Here is a 21,109-nt window from a genome sequence, read left to right as displayed (position 1 = left end):
TGTCTGATGACCTTAAGGTGACCAAACAGGTAGAAAAGGATACACTCAAAGCCAGAAGGATGCTCGGGTGCATAAGGATAGGGATGACCAGCAGGAAAAAAAAAAAGAGGTGATAGTGCCCTTGTACAAGTCTCTGGTGAGGCCTCATTTAGAATACTGTGTGCAATTCTGGAGACCGCACTTACAGAAAGATATAAACAGGATGGAATCGATCCAGATTGTGGTCACAAAAATGGTCAGCGGTCTTGGTTATAAAATATATAGGGACAAGCTCATGAACCTCAACATGTATACACTGGAAGAGAGGCGGGAGATAGGGGATATGATTAAGACGTTTAAATACCTCAGTGGCATTAATGTACAGGAGGTGAGTCTTTTCCAAATGAAGGAAACCTCTGGAACGAGAGGGCATAAAATGAAATTAAGAGGAAATAAGCTTAAGACAACTCTGAGGAATTACTTTTTCTTGGAAAGGGTGGTGGATGCATGGAATGGCCTCCCAGTGGAGGTCATGGAGACAAAGACTGTATCAGAGTTTAAGAAGGCGTAGGGCAGACATGTGGGATCTCTTAGGAAAAGGAGGAGTTAATGGTTACTGAGGATGGGCAGACTGGATGAGCCATATGGCCCTTATCTGACGTCATGTTTCTGTTTTTCTAAATTCAGACAAAAATGAAATCCAAGCTTCATGAGAACACGAGTGTTGCCATACTGGGACAGACCAAAGGTCCATCAAGCCTAGTATCCTGTTTCCAACAGTGGTCAATCAAGATCACAAGCACCTGGCAAGATCCCCAAACAGTACAATACATTTTATGCTGCTTACCCTAGAAATAAGCAGTGGATTTTCCCAAGTCCATCTTAATAATATAGTAACATAGTAGATGACAGCAGAAAAAGACCTGCACGGTCCATCCAGTCTGCCCAACAAGACAAACTCATATGTGTATACCTTACCTTGATTTGTACCTGCCTTATTCAGGGCACAGACCGTAGAAGTCTGCCCAGCAGTACTTCCCGCCTCCCAACCACCAGTCCCGCCTCCCATCACCGGCTCTGGCACAGACCGTATAAGTCTGCCTTCCACTATCCTCGCCTCCCAACCACCAACCCTTCTTCCCCCCACCTGCTCCGCCACCCAATTTCGGATTATGGACTTTTCTTCTAGGAAGATATTGAAACCTTTTTAAAACCCCACTAAGCTATCTGCTTTTACCACATTCTCTAGCAACGAATTCCAGAGTTTAATTACACATCGAGTGAAGAAATATTTTGTCTGATTTGTTTTAAATTTACTACTTTGTAGCTTCATTGCATGCCCCCTAGTTCTAGTATTTGTGGAAAGAATAAACAAGCAATTCATATCTATTGTTCCACTCCACTCATTTTATATACCTCTATCATATCTCCTCCTCCTCAGCCATCTTTTCTCCAAGCTGAAGAGCCTTAGCTACTTCAGCCTTTCCTCATATGGAAGTTGTCCCAGCCCCTTTATCATTTTCGTCACCTTTCTCTGTACCTTTTCTAATTCCACCATATCTTTTTTGAGATGTGGTGACCAGAATTGCACACAGTATTCAAGGTGCAGTTGCACCATGGAGCAATACAAAGACATTATAACATCCTCATGTTTGGTTTTCATTCCTTTCTTAATAATACCTAACATTCTATTTGCTTTCTTTGCTGGTCGATAGTGTTGAATGCTGATGTAATATTGAGTGTAACAACATAGAAATTAGTGTTGCGGTCCATTCCAATTCTCAATTTATCCAGCATCAATAGCAGCAGAAATTCCACACTAGTGGTCTGGTCAAAAGCCATATTGAAAGTCATTTAACATATGTTTTTTTTCTACAAACTCCATTAGCTGGTGTAACAGATTTCTCAATCATTTTTGCTATGAATGTAATGACTGAAATTAATCTGTATTTATTCATTATGCTTACATCAACTGATATTTTTAGTAATGGTTTAACTGTCACCTCTTTAAGCGAGTCCACCAATATACCTTCCTGCAGAGATTTATTCACTAGATTTCTCAAAAATCAAATTAGGCCTTCCTCTCCTCTGCTGCTCTCGGCTTACCCACTATTCTGTGCAGAGCCTGGTACCAACATGCACTGCATTTTAGTAATACACCTTTTGAATAATGTCTTGCTAAGTCAGGGCCCATAAAATCAGAGCTGAAGAAAACCCCAAATCAGCTGCTGGAAATTTAAAGGTGAAACATGATTGCAATGAAAGGAACCCGGTACCCGTTGGACATGTTAAACTCAAGCATATATTTAAGTTTACAGGGAGAGGTGGGCCAGAGATAATCTCTCCTCATGCAGAATTTGTAACTTGAAGGCCATAATCCCTCCAGGCCTTGCATGGACCATCAGTATCCCATAAGCTCTGCTGCTACACTAATCAGATCACAGTTCATGCACTACCATCAGCAGACATCAGGATGGGGAAGGTAGCACCTGTAGAGTATTTCCTGGGTCACTTTTATGGTGCCTTGAAGCCTAACTTACGCTTTAAACCAGGGGTGGGCAACCTCAGTCCTTGAGCACCGCAACCTAGTCAGGTTTTTAGAATTTTCTCCAATTAATAGGCATGAGATCTATTTGCATGTACTGACTCCATTATATGCAAATAGATTTCATGCATATTCATTGAGGAAATCCTGAAAACCCCACTGGGACGGAGGTAGCTCACTCCTGCTCTAAACCATGCTCTGAGCTACTCTGTCATGGTTTCTCTTTGCCCGAATACCATCTTTGTCTATTTTTCACTGTGTGGACCTGGGGCGAGTGAAGTTCCCAGCCACGGATAGCTTGAACAACCTTGGAAAGCAACATTTTATCTGCACCAGTTAGAACCAGATCTTCTCTGAAGAAGGAAGCAGCTGGACCACCGAGCAAGCAGGATGCATCGGGGCAGTGAAGGCCCAGAGTCACAGCTAGTCAGGGATTTTGTTCCTGTCCCATTTAAGTTTATAAGTTTGATATACCGCCTCTTTTGAAGCACAAATCAAGGCGGTTTACATGTAACTATACAGGTACTTGGACGAGTTGCAAGAAGAAATTAGTGGATTTTTACCTGATTGAACCACTAGGCTCTGTGCCATATCAGGATAGTTAAGTTCTGAGCTTCTCTGTAAAAGCTACAGCGAAGACACTGCAGTTACAAGAGGAGGAGATTTAGGATGCCTGGGACCCCCTATACCCTGCTGGCTTCCTCGTTACTAAGGCAGCACAGGCGGGGGCTTGAGCATCGCCCCCCAGCAAAGGTATGGGAAGGGGGAGGGAGAAGAGCGTAAGGGAAATATGTGCCCCCCCCCCAAAAAAAAAAACAAAAAATTGGACTTTTAGCTACACCCCTGTTATGTACAATACAAAGGTAGAATGGGGGAGGCTGACATATTTGATGATCTTAAAATGGTCAAACAGATAAATAAATCCATGGTTAAAGTCAGAAGAATGTTTGGATATCTAGGGAGAGGAATGGGTAGCAGGAAAAGGGAGATGGTATTGCCCCATCTCTGGTGAGACCTCATTTGGCAAATTCATTCATTTAAGTATTTATATACCGCTTAGACCTAAGCGGTTTACAGTTCCATTTTACAAGTACTGGATCCGTACCTTGTGGGCTCAAATCTAAGTAGTACATTGTACCACTTTTGTACCTGGGGCAACGGAGAGTTAAGTGACTTGCCAGGGTCACATGGAGCTGCAGAGGGAATTGAGCCTGGTTCCCCAGGATCTCAACCCACTGCCGACCATCAGGCAGCAATGGGAATTGAGTCCAGTTCCCCAGGTCCGCAACCCGCTGCACTAACCATTAGGCCACTCTCCCACTCCAATTGTGTAAAATTCTGGAAACTGCTCCTTTGAAAGAATATAAGCTGGAAGGCCACTACTAAACTGATGAACTCTGACCTTCCTGACTGAGAGAAGAATTCCTTGCATTCCGGACCAACTTGCTTAGGCAGACTCGGCTCATAGTCGAAACCCAGAAAGAGGCGAAGGAAGAGCGAATTCCATCTTACCTAGGACTCAGCGACCCACAGGGTGAGTTTGGATCACTCCTATGGATTTGGTTTAGCTAGAAATCTCTCTTTGAAAGGCAAAAGGAAAGCTACAGCTAATTAGCATGTGTGGGGCTGCATATTGTAACTTGTGCTGAAATGTTGTGAATAATTCTGTCTTAGGAGAAATGATCATTATAACTTTCAGGAATCATTAGTTTATTTTACCAGATCAGATCTATTTTGTGCCAGAGAAATATTTGTTACACTAGCACTATTTTCATTGCTGATACTATTTATCTACAATAAACAGGCAGCCCAAAAGCATCACTCCTTAACACAGGCTCCTGCAGACAAAGCTCCTGGTTCATACACACATATACTGAAATATTACAGCTCTTCTGCTTAACCATCAAGTGACAAAGGAAACGGTGGCTTTCTGAAACAATACCAAGATAACATTTATTCCACACCTGTACCATAAAACATTTTTCGTTCATTATAGAGTGCAGCATCTCATTGGTGATTTAATCACATCTACATTCAGTGTCAGTTCTTTGGAGCATCCATAATCTGTGAAAAGAAAAGAAAACATATTCCTTAATACAGGATTTGACTTAAGAGAATTTACAGTCATATTTTGTCATCTGTGGGCGACCCATCCTGGGTCACACGTGAAGACTGGCATGAGTAGGGTGCATTACAGAAATGTCACCGGCCTGGTTCCGTGGGGAACATGAGTGCCCTCTAGAGACCTAGATCTCATCTGCAGTAGCATATTCATAGTAACATAGTAAATGACGGCAGAAAAAGACCTGCATGGTCCATCCAGTCTGCCCTACAAGATAAACTCATATGTGCTACGTTTTGTGTATACCTTACCTTGATTTGTACCTGTCCTTTTCAGGGCACAGACCATATAAGTCTGCCCAGCACTATCCCCGCCTCCCAACCACCAGCCCCGCCTCCCACCACCGGCTCTGGCACAGACCGTATAAGTCTGCCCAGCACTATCCCCGCCTCCTGCTCTGCCACCCAATCTCGGCTAAGCTCCTTAGGATCCATTCCTTCTGAAGTCTGCCCAGCACTATCCCCGCCTCCCGCTCTGCCACCCAATCTCGGCTAAGCTCCTTAGGATCTTCAGTTCTGAAGAGTACATAAAGGCAGAAGTGATCAAGGTGGCAGTCAGCAAAATACTGCAGGGTGTGTATATGGAGCCCTCTAACCTAGAACGTATGTACCTAAAGAAGGAGAGGCAAAGGGGTATAACTGAGGTATTCAAATACTTCTAAGGCTATTAATAATACACAAAAGGCAAGGCATATGCTTCAGTGGGAAAATATGTCCTAGAACAAGAGCTCAAAAAGGGAAGAGATGCAGATCTAAACCAGGGAACAATTTCTTCACAGAGACTGTTTTGTGCATCCATTATAATGTATCAGGAGAAGCACCAAAACCTTTATGTTTGTTTCATGGACTTGGAATGTGAGAACAGTCTCCTGTGCCAGCTCATGGCTAGATTCTGCCGTAATGGTTGGAAATTTCTGTAAGAGTGTTCAGGATTCCACAACAATTATAAATTATAGGTAAATATGTACGGACATTTCTAAATAAGCACAATAAATCTGCTGAAAATCTATAAACTTCAATACTTACTTTGATAAAAAATAAATAAATAAATAAAACCAATCTTTTCAGATTTTGTGACTTGATTCTTACATTTCTTTCTCTGTTGTATTCTGTTTCGTTCATCTTTCCTTCACCCTCTCTTTCCCAAAGATCCATCATCTCCACTATCTTCATCAGTGATTTGACTTCCTATATCTCTCCTGTTTGCTCCTTTTTGGGATCATTCGCCCCTCTTCACTAATATTTTCTCTCTCTCCCTGCCCCCTCTACTATCCTTTCTCCTTTACTAGGATTCTCGTTCCTCCTTTTGTGATCTTGCCTCCAGTTCTGGCAGATCCAAATTACTGCCACCCCCACCGGATAAGAGCAGATCAGGCTGGGGCCGGACTTGTGGTTTGAAGGGCCAACTGGCAGAGGACAATCAGCAGGTAAATAAGGGAATAAGGGGATAGAGGGGCACAGCCAGAGGGCTGGGGAAGGGCACATGATCAACAAGCGGCAAAGAGAAAGACCTTTGTGCACCTTCATACCCAAATCCTAGTTATACAGTCTTAAGTTTCATACTTTTGTGCCACTTCCTTATTCTATGTAACAAAAAAAAAAAAGAATTTGCAGTACTTTATCATAACAATTTTGTATTTCTAGATAGCATTTCCATTGTTAGCTGAAGGCTTATTCACAAGATGTTCCCAAGAAACCAAGGGCTGTGGTTATAAAACTCCAGTAAATGTAACATTTATTGGAGTTTTATAACCACAGGCCTTGGTTTCTTGGGAAAACCTTGTGAATGTCGGATCCCATGTCTAAGCCTTTGGCTTTGGTGTGTGCTTCTGACACACAGAAGTTTGACTGCTCTGTGGTTGCTCCTATACACATATAAACACATATGCACTGTGAACAAATACCCCTTCAGTTGGAACAAGCTGAGGCAGATTCAGAAGGCAAATACCTTGTTGATCATCACTTTACTTAAACTAAATACTACTTTATATCCAAAAAAAAAAAGGTGTGTGTGGGGCAGGGGAGGAATTTGGATTTAGCTCAGGCCTTTTTCAGAGGTGGTTCAAGGTGAGTTATGTTCAGATACAATTGGTATTTCCCTGTCCCCTGGGGGGGGGGGGGGGGGCTTATAATCTAAGTTTGTACCTGAGGCAATGGAGGGTTAAGTGACTTGCCCATGGGCCCAAAGAGCAACAGTGGGATCTGGACCCTGGCTTCCCTGGTTCTCAGCTCATTAGATGTCTGCTCCACTCTACTGGAATGAAAGCTTCTGACTTCAAACCTCCACAGGCCAACAGCTGCAGTCACAGAAAAGCAAAGTCCAAGAGCCTTCCTCTGTCTCTTGGCTCCCATGCTCTCCATCAGGGGGGAGGGAAAGTGGATTGTATGTTATAGGTAACAATTTAGACAAAATGAGGTCAGGCTTGGCACACAAACTATCCCAGTAGTAAAAAGTAGTATGGACTGAAGGACACAATTCTCCCTGCAGCACCCAATACCTACGTGGAAGCCACATCAAAAAACGAAGTGGGCAGGTCCCCACCGAAGTTTGCTCCAGTTGTATCCAGAGCTTTTGTGGGTTGGCCTGAAACTACTCGAGAGCAGCACGCACTTGAGCAGCCTTAAAGTACCAAAAAACGTTAGGCACTCCCAACCCCCCCCCCCCCCCTTTGTTTTATCTCGGTAAAGTAGGGAACGCGGGCAATCGTGGGCGTTTATTACACCATATAAAACGAATCAAACGATCCTGTAGGCCCGACAAAAAATTCCTCGAAACCTGTAGGGGGAGAACCTGAAAAAGATACATCAAACGAGATACTATATTCATTTTCAGTGTAGCAATCTGACCAAACCAAGACAAGTCAGATGTATCCACTGCTCCATACCCTTGTATAACTCCCGCAAAAGAGGAGGATAGTTCGCGGCAAAAAAATCAGATGGTAAAGGAGTAAGTAAAACCCCCCAAATACTTAATGCCTCTTTTCTTCCACCTAAAGGAAAAGGAGTGCTGTAAAGAGCTCAACAACTACTACTACTACTACTATTTAGCATTTCTATAGCGCTACAAGGCGTACGCAGCGCTGCACAAACATAGAAGAAAGACAGTCCCTGTTCGAAGAGCTTCCAATCTAATAGACAAAAAAATAAATAAAGTAAGCAAATCAAATCAATTAATGTGAATGGGAAGGAAGACAGGAGGGTAAGTGGAGGCGCGTGGTTACAAATGGTTACGAGTCAAAAGCAATGTTAAAGAGGTGGGCTTTCAGTCTAGATTTAAAGGTGGCCAAGGATGGGGCAAGACGTAGGGGCTCAGGAAGTTTATTCCAGGCGTAGGGTGCAGCGAGACAGAAGGCGCGAAGTCTGGAGTTGGCAGTAGTGGAGAAGGGAACAGATAAGAAGGATTTATCCATGGAGCGGAGTGCACGGGAAGGGGTGTAGGGAAGGACGAGTGTGGAGAGATACTGGGGAGCAGCAGAGTGAGTACATTTATAGGTTAGTAGAAGAAGTTTGAACAGGATGCGAAAACGGATAGGGAGCCAGTGAAGGGTCTTGAGGAGAGGGGTAGTATGAGTAAAGCGACCCTGGCGGAAGATGAGACGGGCAGCAGAGTTTTGAACCGACTGGAGAGGGGAGAGGTGACTAAGTGGGAGGCCAGCAAGAAGCAGATTGCAGTAGTCTAAACGAGAGGTGACAAGGGTGTGGATGAGGGTTTTGGTAGAGTGCTCGGAAAGAAAGGGGCGGATTTTACGGATGTTGTAAAGAAAGAAACGACAGGTCTTGGCAATCTGCTGGATATGAGCAGAGAAGGAGAGAGAAGTGTCAAAGATGACCCCAAGGTTTCGAGCTGAGGAGACAGGGAGAATGAGAGAGCCATCAACAGAAATAGAAAACGGGGGGAGCGGGGAGGTGGGTTTGGGGGGGGGGGAAATGAGAAGCTCGGTTTTGGTCATATTTAATTTCAGGTGGCGTTGAGACATCCAGACAGCAATGTCAGACAAGCACGGGGAGAAATCCCAATAGCCATGGCCTCCAACTTAGTCATGTTAAGCTTAAAACCAGACACAGAAGAATATGATGCTAACAACTTCATAAGATTAGGTAAGGAGGTTAGCGGTTTAGTCAGAGAGAATGGGACATCATCGGTAAACAAAGCTATTTTGTATTCCAGCCCGTTCACTGTAATACCCGAAATGTTCGGATCAGCACGCAAGGCCACCGCAAGAGGTTCCATAACCAGAGCAAATAACATCGTGGATAAAGGACACCCCTGTCGGGTACCTCAAAATAATGGAAACATAGATGAATTACCCCCATTTATCCTAACACATGCAAGTGGAGAGGCGTATAGAGCTTTTGTCCAACTTCTAAAACCTGGGCCAAAACCAAATTTTTCCAAAACCTGATGCATCAAAAGCCAATGAACCCGGTCAAATGCCTTCTCAGCATCTAGACCAAGAAGACAAACTTGAAGCTTTTCCTGCTGAGTTACATGCATCAAATTAACCATATGTCGAACGTTGTCCATAGCCTGTCTATGAGGAATAAAACCCACTTGATCTGGATGGACCAAGTCCGGCAAAACTTTAGCAAGCCAATTAGCTAGTACTTTGGCTATAATTTTAACATCAGAATTAAGTACCGAGATAGGGTGGTAAGAAGCGCACTCAGTTTTATCCTTGCCCGGTTTCGGAATAACCGCAATCCAAGCCTCCATCATAGAAGGGGGAAAAGCAGCTCCCCCACAAACCTTGTTGAGAAGCTTAGTCAAAATGGGAGCCAATTCACCTCGAAATGTCTTGTAAAATTCACTAGGCAGGCCATCTAAACCCGGAGATTTTCTGACAGGAAGTTCTTTAATAACTTTCCACACTTCCTCAATAGAAACAGGTCTCTCTAAGGCAGTTTGTTGTTCAGCCGACAAAGAAGCAAGTGAGTGGGAAGACAAAAAAATCCATAATATCCACCTGCTGAATGGAAGAGTCGAAGTTATATAGTGATTGATATACATTTTTAAAATGCTGTCGAATGTCAGAGGATTTAGGAAATTGCCCCTACCATCTCCCACCCGAAGAATAGTGCGATTGGTCAACTGATGTCGTAATTTAAGCGCTAGAGATCAACTAGGCTTATTACTATACATATAATGCGTTTGTTGTTGCTGACCCTCAAGAAACTTTAGCTGGTCTGAATAAATCTGATCTAAATGCAGACGAAGCGCTTGAATTTCACATAGGGTAGATGTTAGACAAGAGGGCTTTCTTCCAATTGACTCAGTTGGGAAAGACATTTAGCCACCTCCGCTCTCTGAGACTGAGCCCATGCACTAGATTTTTTCAAAAAGAAGCCCCTGGACATACTACTACTACTACTACTTATCATTTCTATAGCGCTACTACACGTACGCAGTGCTGTACACTTGAACATGAAGAGACAGTCCCTGCTCGACAGAGCTTACAATCTAATTAGGACAGACAAAGAGGACAAACAAGAGATAAGGGAATATTAAGGTGAGGATGATAAAATAAGGGTTCTGAACAAGTGAATAAGGGTTAGGAGTTAAAAGCAGCACCAAAAAGGTGGGCTTTTTGCTTAGTTTTGAAGATGGCCAGAGATGGAGCTTGATGTACCGGCTCAGGAAGTCTATTCCAGGCATATGGTGCAGCAAGATAAAAGGAACGACATCTGGAGTTAGCGGTGGAGGAGAAGGGTGCAGATAAGAGAGATTTACCCATTGAACGGAGTTCCCGGGGAGGACTGTAGGGAGAGATGAGAGTGGAGAGGTACTGAGGAGCTGCAGAGTGAATGCACTTATAAGTCAATAAGAGGAGTTTGAACTGTATGCAGAAACGAATAGGAAGCCAGTGAAGTGACTTGAGGAGAGGGCTAATATGAGCATGCCTTAAGGGCATCCCAAACCATACCTAAAGAAGGTCCCGAGTGCAGGTTAAATTGTAAATATTCCTGCAAAAGAGATCTATAACCTGCCTGTATCTCCTCCTCTCTCAACAAGCTACTGTTCAATGACCATCTTGTGTCTCTATCTTCCTCACGACGAGAAGGGAGATTAATCCAAGCAGGCGCATGATCTGAAATAGTAATAACTCTAATACCTGAATCACCACCCGCATGTGTTAAAGCTATATCAACCAGTAAATAATCAATTCGAGAATAGGTATCATGAGAATGAGAGTAAAAGGAGTAGTCCAGGGCTGCATATGTGTTGCCGTGTTAGACCTATCCAATGTAGGGTGAAAAGTAGCACTGAAATCTCCACCAACTATTGTTTTACCAGTGGGAAATAAAGAGAAGTGTCTACCAAGCCTGTTAAAAAAAACCCTCTTGGGCTTCATTCGGGGCATATACCGATGCTAATGTAAAAATACAATTGTCTAGCACCACACTTAAGAGTAAAAATCTTCCTTCCTGATCATATTTAACCTTCTTCACCTTTATCTGCAGTGAAAAATGAAGCAAAATTGCAACCCCTCTTTTCTTAGAAGCATCTACAGCAGAGACACAAAAGACATGGGGTTATTGAGGGCGAGACAAAAAATTTTCATGTTTCCTTTTAAGATGTGTCTCCTGAAGGAACACCACATGTGGTTTATAATGCGTTAGTTCCTTGAATAGTTTATGGCATTTTTGAGGTGAATTTAGGCCTTTAACAATGTACGTCAAAATCTTTAGATCAGTACTCATCGGAAAAAAGGATTATATTTTGATACAGTAACCAGCCAGGCATATGGAAACCCAAAATCAACATAACAGAGCAGCAAAGACCCCCCCCCAGCCAAAACAGAAAAAGAAGGGAAGGGAAAAGGAAAAAAAAAAACCCCCCACCCCACCCCCACCCTCGAGCAACTTCGCACCCATCGAACCATCAAACACCAGACAGGCAACCACAAAGGAACTGAATGGGAAATTAGAAGAAGCAACCCACAGTGCCCAATGAACCCCACCCCCTCCATCCACTCCTACCCATCACACCATTTCACCCAACCTAAGCTACATACATACACCCCCATATCACCCATTAAACTGTAATCAAAAGTTGAGAGAACCAGCAAATGAGCAACCAACTACAGTCAAATTAGACATCATAATCAAACAGGTGCTGTGTGATTCTTAGCCTTGTGAGAGACCCTCTTCTATTTTTGGAGCCTCTCCTTGGTTGAAGGTGAAATTTCCACCGGAGGTGCTGTGGTTGACGATAATCCAGCAGAATGCAATATCTTCCAAGCCTCTGTTATATGGCGGATTCTATGTAATTTCCCAGCCACTGTAAAGCATAGGGCAAATGGTAACGCCCAACAATAGGGAATCTTCTCCTTGGCCAGTAGCTCCAGGACTGGCTTCATGGCCCGTCACTGAGACAAAGTAAAAAGAGAGAGGTCTTAATAAACTGAAACCCTCGACCCATTGTAATCCACCGACGATAATTGGTACGCCTGCTGCAGTAGACGGTCCCCATATGCGAATGATGCAAACCTCACTATAATGTCTCTAGGTTGGTTCTCCAAAGGTTTCCCCAAGGCTCTGTGGGCTCTTTCGATTTCACAATGTTCTGAGTCCGACTCAACATCCAAAAGCTTAGCACAAAGCAGGCGCACAATGCCTGGGACATCCTCTGCATCCCCGTTCTCAGGAACACCCCGAAAACGGAGGTTGTTCCGGCGCCCCCGATTTTCAAGATCATCCACTTTAAATTGTAATTCTTCATTTTGGACAAGCAGCTGGGAGACACGAGATTCCGTAGCAGCCGCATGCTCAGTCTGTTTCTCCACGCGGTCTTCCAGTTCGTCAACCCGGCCCCCAAGTTCCCGCAGGTCGACACTGATAGCGTCCATGCGCTCCAAGATTTCCTGCTTGGATGCTTTTATCTTACCCCCAAATTTCCTCCAGGCATTTGGTCAAATCTTTCAGGGTACCTTTTTTAGCTGAATCCGGGGCTGCTCGTTGTGAGACGATGCAGAATCAGAGTCCGAACAGCAAGGGGGGACCAGAGACACACGGCGTGATGGGCCCTTACCGGACTGGCGACTCGATTGACGTTCGCCCTCCTTGCGCTGAGACAACTGAGACTTGTTCATTTTGAAGAAACAGCCTTCTGATGTAACAGCAAATTGAAGTGAGACCCGCTAGAGGCTAGATGGCGGCGGATTTCACTGAGCGAGGTAGAGCAGAGAGGGAGCTACAAACTCAGGCGTCCATTCCACACCGTGACGTCACTTCCTCCATTCCCTTCACCTCATTTTTTAACCATTCTGGCTGTTGTTTGGTCTTCCTCCCTCCTTTTTTAATACACAGAATATATTTGGCTTGAGCTTCCAGGATGGTATTTTTGAACAGCATCCACGCCTGATGTAAATTTTTGACCTTTGCAGCTGCTCCTCTAAGTTTTTTTTCCACCATTCTTCTCATTTTATCATAGTCTCCTTTTTGAAAGTTAAACGCTAACGTATTAGATTTCCTGATTATACTTACTCCAAAGCTAATATCAAATCAAACATATAAACGGCGAGTGACCGTACTCACTCGCAAATGCGCAGTAGAGACCTTCTCTGCCCCGCCCCCACGTCAATACGTGATGACGGGGGGGGGGGGGGGGCGGAACACAGAGGGTCTGTATTGCGCATTGCTGAGGGAGGGACACCGCCGTCTAACGCTCCCCCCACCCGAGTCGCTGCCGCCACCCACCTTCTACCCGGTCGGGCCCTCGCTCCACTATTGAAACAGTGAGGGTCCGGGAACGCAGCACTGAGCTCTGCTGAGCTGCCGACATCGCCCTTCCTTCTTCTTCTCTGCCTCTGTCCCGCCCTCGACGACGTTACGTCACACGAGGGCGGGACAGGCAGAGAAGAAGAATGAAGGCCGACGTCGGCAGCTCAGCAGAGCTCAGTGCTGCGTTCCCGGACCCTCGCTGTTTCAATAGCGGAGCGAGGGCCCGGCCGGGTGGAAGGTGGGTGGTGACGGCTCGGTGGGGGGGCGCGAACTCGGAGGGGGAGGGGCAGCGGCGAACTCGGTGGTGGGGGCGGGCCTTTCAACCCCCCCTTCCTATAATAGCCCGTTTTTACGGGCTCAAAGTCTAGTCTGATCATATTATGATCACTGTTATCAAGCGGCCCCATCACCATTACCTCCTGCACCAGATCATGCGTTCCACTAAGGACTAGGTCTAGAATTTTTCCTTCTCTTGTCGGCTCCTGTACCAGCTGCTCCAAAACACAGTCCTTGATTTCATCAAGGAATTTTACCACCCTAGCATGCCCTGATGTTACAGTTACCCAGTCAATATCGGGGTAATTTAAATCACCCATTATTATTGTGTTGCCCAGTTTGTTAGCCTCCCTAATTTCTAATAACATTTCTACATCCGTCTGTTCATCCTGGCCAGGCGGACGACAGTACACTCCTATCACTATCCTTTTCTCTTTTGCACATGGAATTTCAATCCATAGGGATTCCAAGATGTGTTTTGTTTCCTGCAGCATTTTCAATCTATTTGATTCAAGGCCCTCCTTAACATACAATGCTACCCCTCCACCAATTCGATCCACCCTATCACCCAAGCAGGGTGTATAAATCGCTACTCACTACCGCTGCCTGCTAGAGACAAGAAAACTTTTTAAATGTACACCCCGGGGGAGCGGGGTCACCGATGGGAGAGGGGTCAGGAGAGAAAGATCCTGGATCATTTGTGGGGGGTGGGATGGGGGAAGAGAAGGTAAAATGCTGGACTGTGTGTGGGGGTGGGGAAGAAGGTAAAAAAGTTGGACCATGTGTGGGGGTGTGCTTTGACAATTCTAGCACATATCAGCGTACCACGAGATGAAAACGGTGGAAAATCCTTGTGTTAGAGATTTCATGTACAAACACAGGATGAAGACAGATGGCATACTGGCACAACAGGTATATGTGTGTGTATCAGTCAGTCAGTCCCCTGTTTTTCTACAACTGCTCTGGAGACATCTGGTTCTAAACCCGTAACATTCCTGAAAGGTCATTTCCAGAAACTGTCCAATGTGCATGCACGTGGCCTTGACAGGGATACAAGCTGCTCAAAAAGTGGAGGAAGAACTGGACCCCCCCCCCTCCTCAAAAAAGAGGGAGGATGAATGCCCCACCTTACCTCATCTACAGAAAGTCAGCTGACCACTACTGCAGGATGAACAAAATCTTACTCTCTCTTAAATATTTCTCCAAACTCAAGTGAATAGAAACACTCAAATGTTTGAAGTGGAGGAGTGGCCTAGTGGTTAGGGTGGTGTGGCCTAGTGGTTAGGGTGGTGGACTTTGGTCCTGGGGAACTGAGTTCAATTCCCACTTCAGGCACAGGCAGCTCCTTGTGACTCTGGGCAAGTCACTTAACCCTCCATTGCCCCATGTAAGCCGCATTGAGCCTGCCATGAGTGGGAAAGCGCGGGATACAAATGTAAAAAAAAAAAAAAAAAAAAATCTCTGTACCAATACACACTATAATCTAATGATACTAATTACAATAAAGCATTGGTTAATCTGGTCTCCAACGATTTTGCTTTTACTACAATTGTTGCTTATTCTCTTAACAGAAATCAGTGGCAGCGGAGAAAAGGGAATTCCTGTGATTGTTGAGTTCCACAAATAAACAAGGCATTCACAGCCTGATGATCAAAATCCCTGCGCTGTTCTGAACAGCACAGGAAATACCACCCCTATGATCAATGGTAATAGAATACAAATTTATATGCGCTATTAGTGTTGATCATCGGGGTACTTCTGCAGTAGAATTGTGCTTGGGCATACACCCAAGAGAGGATCCTCCCACAGAAGTTGTTTGACAGGTCTGGGCTGTCAAAAAAAAAAAAAGCACGAACTTGTCAAACAAATAGATCAATGCAAGGGGCTGAAGGCAGCCCCCCCCCCCCCCCCCCCCACAAAATACCTTGTGGTCCAGTGGGACCCTTGATAGCTGCCCCCCCTCCTGGTAGTCTAGGGTGTCCCCCTCCCCCAAGAACCTTGGAGGAGGAGGTAGAACTCTCCTTCCTCCTGCAAGCACCGCCATCAAAATCGCGGTGCCCTGCCTTACCCGGTGTATCCTTGGATGTACTGGGTGGGGCTTCAGCACCATATGAGGGAGAAAGTCCCTTATATGCATCCCAAGATGTACCGGGCAGGATGCCACCATTTTGAAGGTGGCGCTTGCAGGGAGGAGTGCTACTCCCTCCTGTTTCAAGGTACATGGTATATTTTTTTTTTTTGGGGGGGGGGGGGGCGGCTATCTGGGGGTTCCACTGGACCACCAGGTATTTTTTGGGAGGTTGGGGGGGCTTTAGTCTGTGCGGGCATGAGGGGCTGGAAGACCTTTGAGGGAATTTGGGGGTCCAGGACTGAGCGTGGCAGCCCAGGTTGCCTGGCCTGGACTAGGGGGGGGTGTTAAGATGGAAAAGGGAAGCCTTAACCCTAACACCAGCTCTGAACTGACAACAGGTAAAAGCAGTAGGAGCACTGTACATTCAGAACGCACTGCTTTGATCATGCGGGTGGAATACCAAAGAGTTCATTTCAATAAATGAGTTCTGCGGTATTCCTTGGTGCGCTCGTTATTTGATGTACCAGAGCCCGCTAATCATTCAGCGCAAGTAAATGCGGACACTAGTCTAGTACTATTGTATTTTGGGCCCGCATTTACTTTTGATCATTTGCCTGTCAGGGAGCAACTACTGAACAGGAGATGAACTAGTACCAACCAAGGCAGGAGTATAGACGTGCTGAATAAACCTTCCTGCTACTCTTCCTCATGCCCACTGCTGAGTATGCCAAACATGGCAATTCACACTTGAAGGATAGAAGCCATTCATTGCTAAACAGCAGCTGTTTTGATGACAAAGCTGAATTCAGAAAGCCATAGGTATTGCAAAAATCTGGCCTGTGCTCAGAAGTTACAGTGGTGGAAATAAGTATTTGATCCCTTGCTGATTTTGTAAGTTTGCCCACTGACAAAGACATGAGCAGCCCATAATTGAAGGGTAGGTTATTGGTAACAGTGAGAGATAGCACATCACAAATTAAATCTGGAAAATCACATTGTGGAAAGTATATGAATTTATTTGCATTCTGCAGAGGGAAATAAGTATTTGATCCCCCACCAACCAGTAAGAGATCTGGCCCCTACAGACCAGGTAGATGCTCCAAATCAACTCGTTACCTGCATGACAGACAGCTGTCGGCAATGGTCACCTGTATGAAAGACACCTGTCCACAGACTCAGTGAATCAGTCAGACTCTAACCTCTACAAAATGGCCAAGAGCAAGGAGCTGTCTAAGGATGTCAGGGACAAGATCATACACCTGCACAAGGCTGGAATGGGCTACAAAACCATCAGTAAGACGCTGGGCGAGAAGGAGACAACTGTTGGTGCCATAGTAAGAAAATGGAAGAAGTACAAAATGACTGTCAATCGACAAAGATCTGGGGCTCCACGCAAAATCTCACCTCGTGGGGTATCCTTGATCATGAGGAAGGTTAGAAATCAGCCTACAACTACAAGGGGGGAACTTGTCAATGATCTCAAGGCAGCTGGGACCACTGTCACCACGAAAACCATTGGTAACATATTACGACATAACGGATTGCAATCCTGCAGTGCCCGCAAGGTCCCCCTGCTCCGGAAGGCACATGTGACGGCCCGTCTGAAGTTTGCCAGTGAACACCTGGATGATGCCGAGAGTGATTGGGAGAAGGTGCTGTGGTCAGATGAGACAAAAATTGAGCTCTTTGGCATGAACTCAACTCGCCGTGTTTGGAGGAAGAGAAATGCTGCCTATGACCCAAAGAACACCGTCCCCACTGTCAAGCATGGAGGTGGAAATGTTATGTTTTGGGGGTGTTTCTCTGCTAAGGGCACAGGACTACTTCACCGCATCAATGGGAGAATGGATGGGGCCATGTACCGTACAATTCTGAGTGACAACCTCCTTCCCTCCGCCAGGGCCTTAAAAATTGGTCGTGGCTGGGTCTTCCAGCACGACAATGACCCAAAACATACAGCCAAGGCAACAAAGGAGTGGCTCAGGAAGAAGCACATTAGGGTCATGGAGTGGCCTAGCCAGTCACCAGACCTTAATCCCATTGAAAACTTATGGAGGGAGCTGAAGCTGCGAGTTGCCAAGCGACAGCCCAGAACTCTTAATGATTTAGAGATGATCTGCAAAGAGGAGTGGACCAAAATTCCTCCTGACATGTGTGCAAACCTCATCATCAACTACAGAAGACGTCTGACCGCTGTGCTTGCCAACAAGGGTTTTGCCACCAAGTATTAGGTCTTGTTTGCCAGAGGGATTAAATACTTATTTCCCTCTGCAGAATGCAAATAAATTCATATACTTTCCACAATGTGATTTTCCGGATTTAATTTGTGATGTGCTATCTCTCACTGTTACCAATAACCTACCCTTCAATTATGGGCTGCTCATGTCTTTGTCAGTGGGCAAACTTACAAAATCAGCAAGGGATCAAATACTTATTTCCACCACTGTATAAAAACACAATACATAAAGTAGTGAAGTGGATTTCTTTGTGCCATTAAAGGGGACTTACTTCATGTGTTTGTGATGTACTGGATTCCAGTCTCCGTTCACATTCAGCCAGGTCATACTGATGCTGCCGAAAGAGCTAAAGGAAAAGGTAACGCAGTTAAAGCAAGATCCACTGTAACACGTCAATGATTTTGTTTACAGTGTCACCAAACTGTATTATAATTTTGCTAACTTTATCTCATTTTAGAATTCAAATGAAACACCTTGTTCAGCATGAAAGAAACACAGAAATGGACTTCTTATTCTGCCCATTTGTACCTGCCCATTGGGCTATCAAAGGTCTTACTGAACCCGGAAGATGTACTGAGACAAATTGACAAATTAAAGAGTAGTAATCACCTGGGCCAGATGGCATACATCCAAGGGTACTCAAAGAACTCACGCATGAAATTGCTGATCTGCTGTTAGTAATATGTAACCTGTCATTAAAATCGTCCGTAGTAGATGAAGATTGGAAGGTGGCCAATGTGACAGAGATTTTTAAAAAGGGTTCCAGGGGTGATCTGGTTTAGCTTAGTAATGCTGTGTGACTCCTCTTATGAAACTCTTGTATTAAAACTCAACTTTTAATACAAATTATCTAGAGATGATAAAGGGCATAGATAGGAACAGCAGACTGAAAAAAAGAAAAAAAAAAACAAGAGCAGACTGAGGATAAGTACCTATAAACAAATAACATTGGAAGTACAGTTTGAACGACACACATCTGAATGACTGTGAAGTACAATAAAGATCTCTCTGACGAAGCCTCGATAAATAAAAGGGCGAAACGGGACCCGTTAAGTGAAAGGTTTCAGCGGACCTAAAGATAAGTGAAAGGTTTAGGTTAAAACATTTACATTCAGCGATACTTGCTTCCAATAGCACAAGAGATAAAAAGATAAAAGAAAAAAAGACATTGTAAAGAGAAAGAGATACAAGCAAACTGGGTTTTTGCCAATGAAGAGCGGCAGTTCAGCGGATCTGTTAAGACAAAAACATTCAGACCACTGACGTACAGAGGCATCTCTTTAACTACTACTACTTATCATTTCTATAGCGCTACTAGACGTACGCAGCGCTGTACACTTGAACATGAAGAGCCAGTCCCTCCCTGCTCTACACAGCCTTACAATCTAATTAGGACAGACAAACAGAACAAATAAGAGATAAGGGAATTACTAAGGTGGGGATGATAAAATAAGGGTACTGAACAAGTGAGTAATGGTTAGGAGTTAAAAGCAGCATCAAAAAGGTGGGCTTTTAGCTTAGATTTGAAGATGGCCAGAGATGGAGCTTGACGTACCGGCTCAGGAAGTCTATTCCAGGCATATGGTGCAGCAAGATAAAAGGAACGGAGTCTGGAGTTAGCGGTGGAGCAGAAGGGTGCAGATAAGAGAGATTTACCCAGTGAACGGAGTTCCCGGGGAGGAATGTAGGGACAGATGAGAGTGGAGAGGTACTGTGGAGCTGCAGAGTGAATGCACTTATAGGTCAATAAGAGGAGTTTGAACTGTATGTGGAAACAGATAGGGAGCCCGTGAAGTGACTCTAGATAATTTGTATTAAAAGTCGAGTTTGAAAGACAAAAATACTTCATAACATTATCTAGAAAGTATTTCATAAGGAGTCACACAGCATTACTAATATAAACTACTTTGGATTAGGATTAATGTTCATTTTTTAAGTGGTGAAAGTTCTACGATTTTGGAAAGTCATTCCAAAACTTGCCAGGGAAGTCACAAGCAACATTGAAGCCATGTAAGTTCAAAATACTCGATATGCCCACGTTGATGTCTGTTTGGATCTCCTTCACAACAGACACCACAATGGTAATCCTTTTCTATGAAGAAAAGCCTTAGCCTAAGTCATGTCTAGCACAGCTCGCAATAACTACAATTGAAATGATGGACTTAATTGTAACTTTGGGCGATTTATGAAGAACTCTAGCGACTCCAGCACCCAGATTGCTATACCCATGGATCTCTGGGCTCTTTCCTGAGACGTGCTCTTGATCAGCCACTTGTGCACCAACAGCTTGAAGAGGTGCACAGATAGCTCCATGAATGTGATAACATGAGGCCTAAGGGCAGGATCCAGTACTGGTAGTTGTGTTACCCTATTACAAATCTTTTTTTTGTTGTTGTTGTTGTTTGTTTCATTTTCAGTTATCTACATCCAAATAGTTAATATTCAAAATAGAAAATGGGATATGCATTACTGAACAGAGCTATCCCAGGACTAAATAAACCCAGCAAGCTCTAGTTAGACACTGCCTTCATGAAGTACATATTCCCTCTATTCTAAATTGGCAGGTTAAATTACAATGTATCAATTGGATGGAGAAGTTAACTGCTATACAGAAGAAGGCTGTAGCGAGGTGGAAGAAGATTGTTGTTTTTTGTTGTTGTTTTTTTTTTTTTGGGGGGGGGGGCTTTTCCTGAACATTAATTAGGTTACTTTAGTGTGTTCAGCATACACAGTTAGGGTTGGAGGATATGGGTGCACCCTTTTTACAAAGAAAAGGGCAGGGGGGAGGATTGGGACATGGATGGTTGGTTTTTTCTCCTGGTGTTCAAAATGAGTTTAAAAATTTTGAAGTTATTTGTTTTATACTGAAATGTGGATTTTTGTACACTGTTCATGATCATGTATACACTTATGATAGTTTCAATAACGACTTTCCTAAAATAAGCCTTTAAGTCCAGAGAATAAAACCAGTCGCGTTCTGGAGGTAAGGGATTAGGGTAGCTAAGGAAATCACCTTGAATATTTGAGTGGAGTAGCCTAATGGTTAATGCAGTGAGCTGGGAACTAGGTTCAATTCCCACTGTAGCTCCTTATAATCCCAGCCAAGTCACCTAAGCCTCAACTGCCCCAAGTATGAAAAAAAATTACACTGTGAGCCCA

At 44.4% G+C, this 21,109-nt stretch overlaps 1 protein-coding gene across 1 annotated transcript in view; it reads right to left on the bottom strand.

The window, feature by feature from the left end:
- Positions 1 to 4,458: 4,458 nt before the first annotated feature.
- The window catches only part of NDUFC1 (NADH:ubiquinone oxidoreductase subunit C1), a 35,756-nt gene continuing 19,105 nt past the window's right edge, over positions 4,459 to 21,109 (bottom strand). Inside the window, exons 3-4 of the mRNA XM_030191727.1 lie at positions 18,222 to 18,296; positions 4,459 to 4,588 (exon numbers count right to left, since the gene is read on the bottom strand). Of these exons, the coding sequence (XP_030047587.1) occupies positions 4,565 to 4,588; positions 18,222 to 18,296 (99 nt within the window). The 3' untranslated portion in view covers positions 4,459 to 4,564. The remainder of the gene's footprint in view (positions 4,589 to 18,221; positions 18,297 to 21,109) is intronic.

This window comes from Microcaecilia unicolor, chromosome 2, assembly GCF_901765095.1.
Source record: "Microcaecilia unicolor chromosome 2, aMicUni1.1, whole genome shotgun sequence".
NCBI lineage: Eukaryota > Metazoa > Chordata > Amphibia > Gymnophiona > Siphonopidae > Microcaecilia > Microcaecilia unicolor.
The sequence above is the reverse complement of the archived record's forward strand: the minus strand, read 5'-3'. Positions and strand labels throughout refer to the sequence as shown.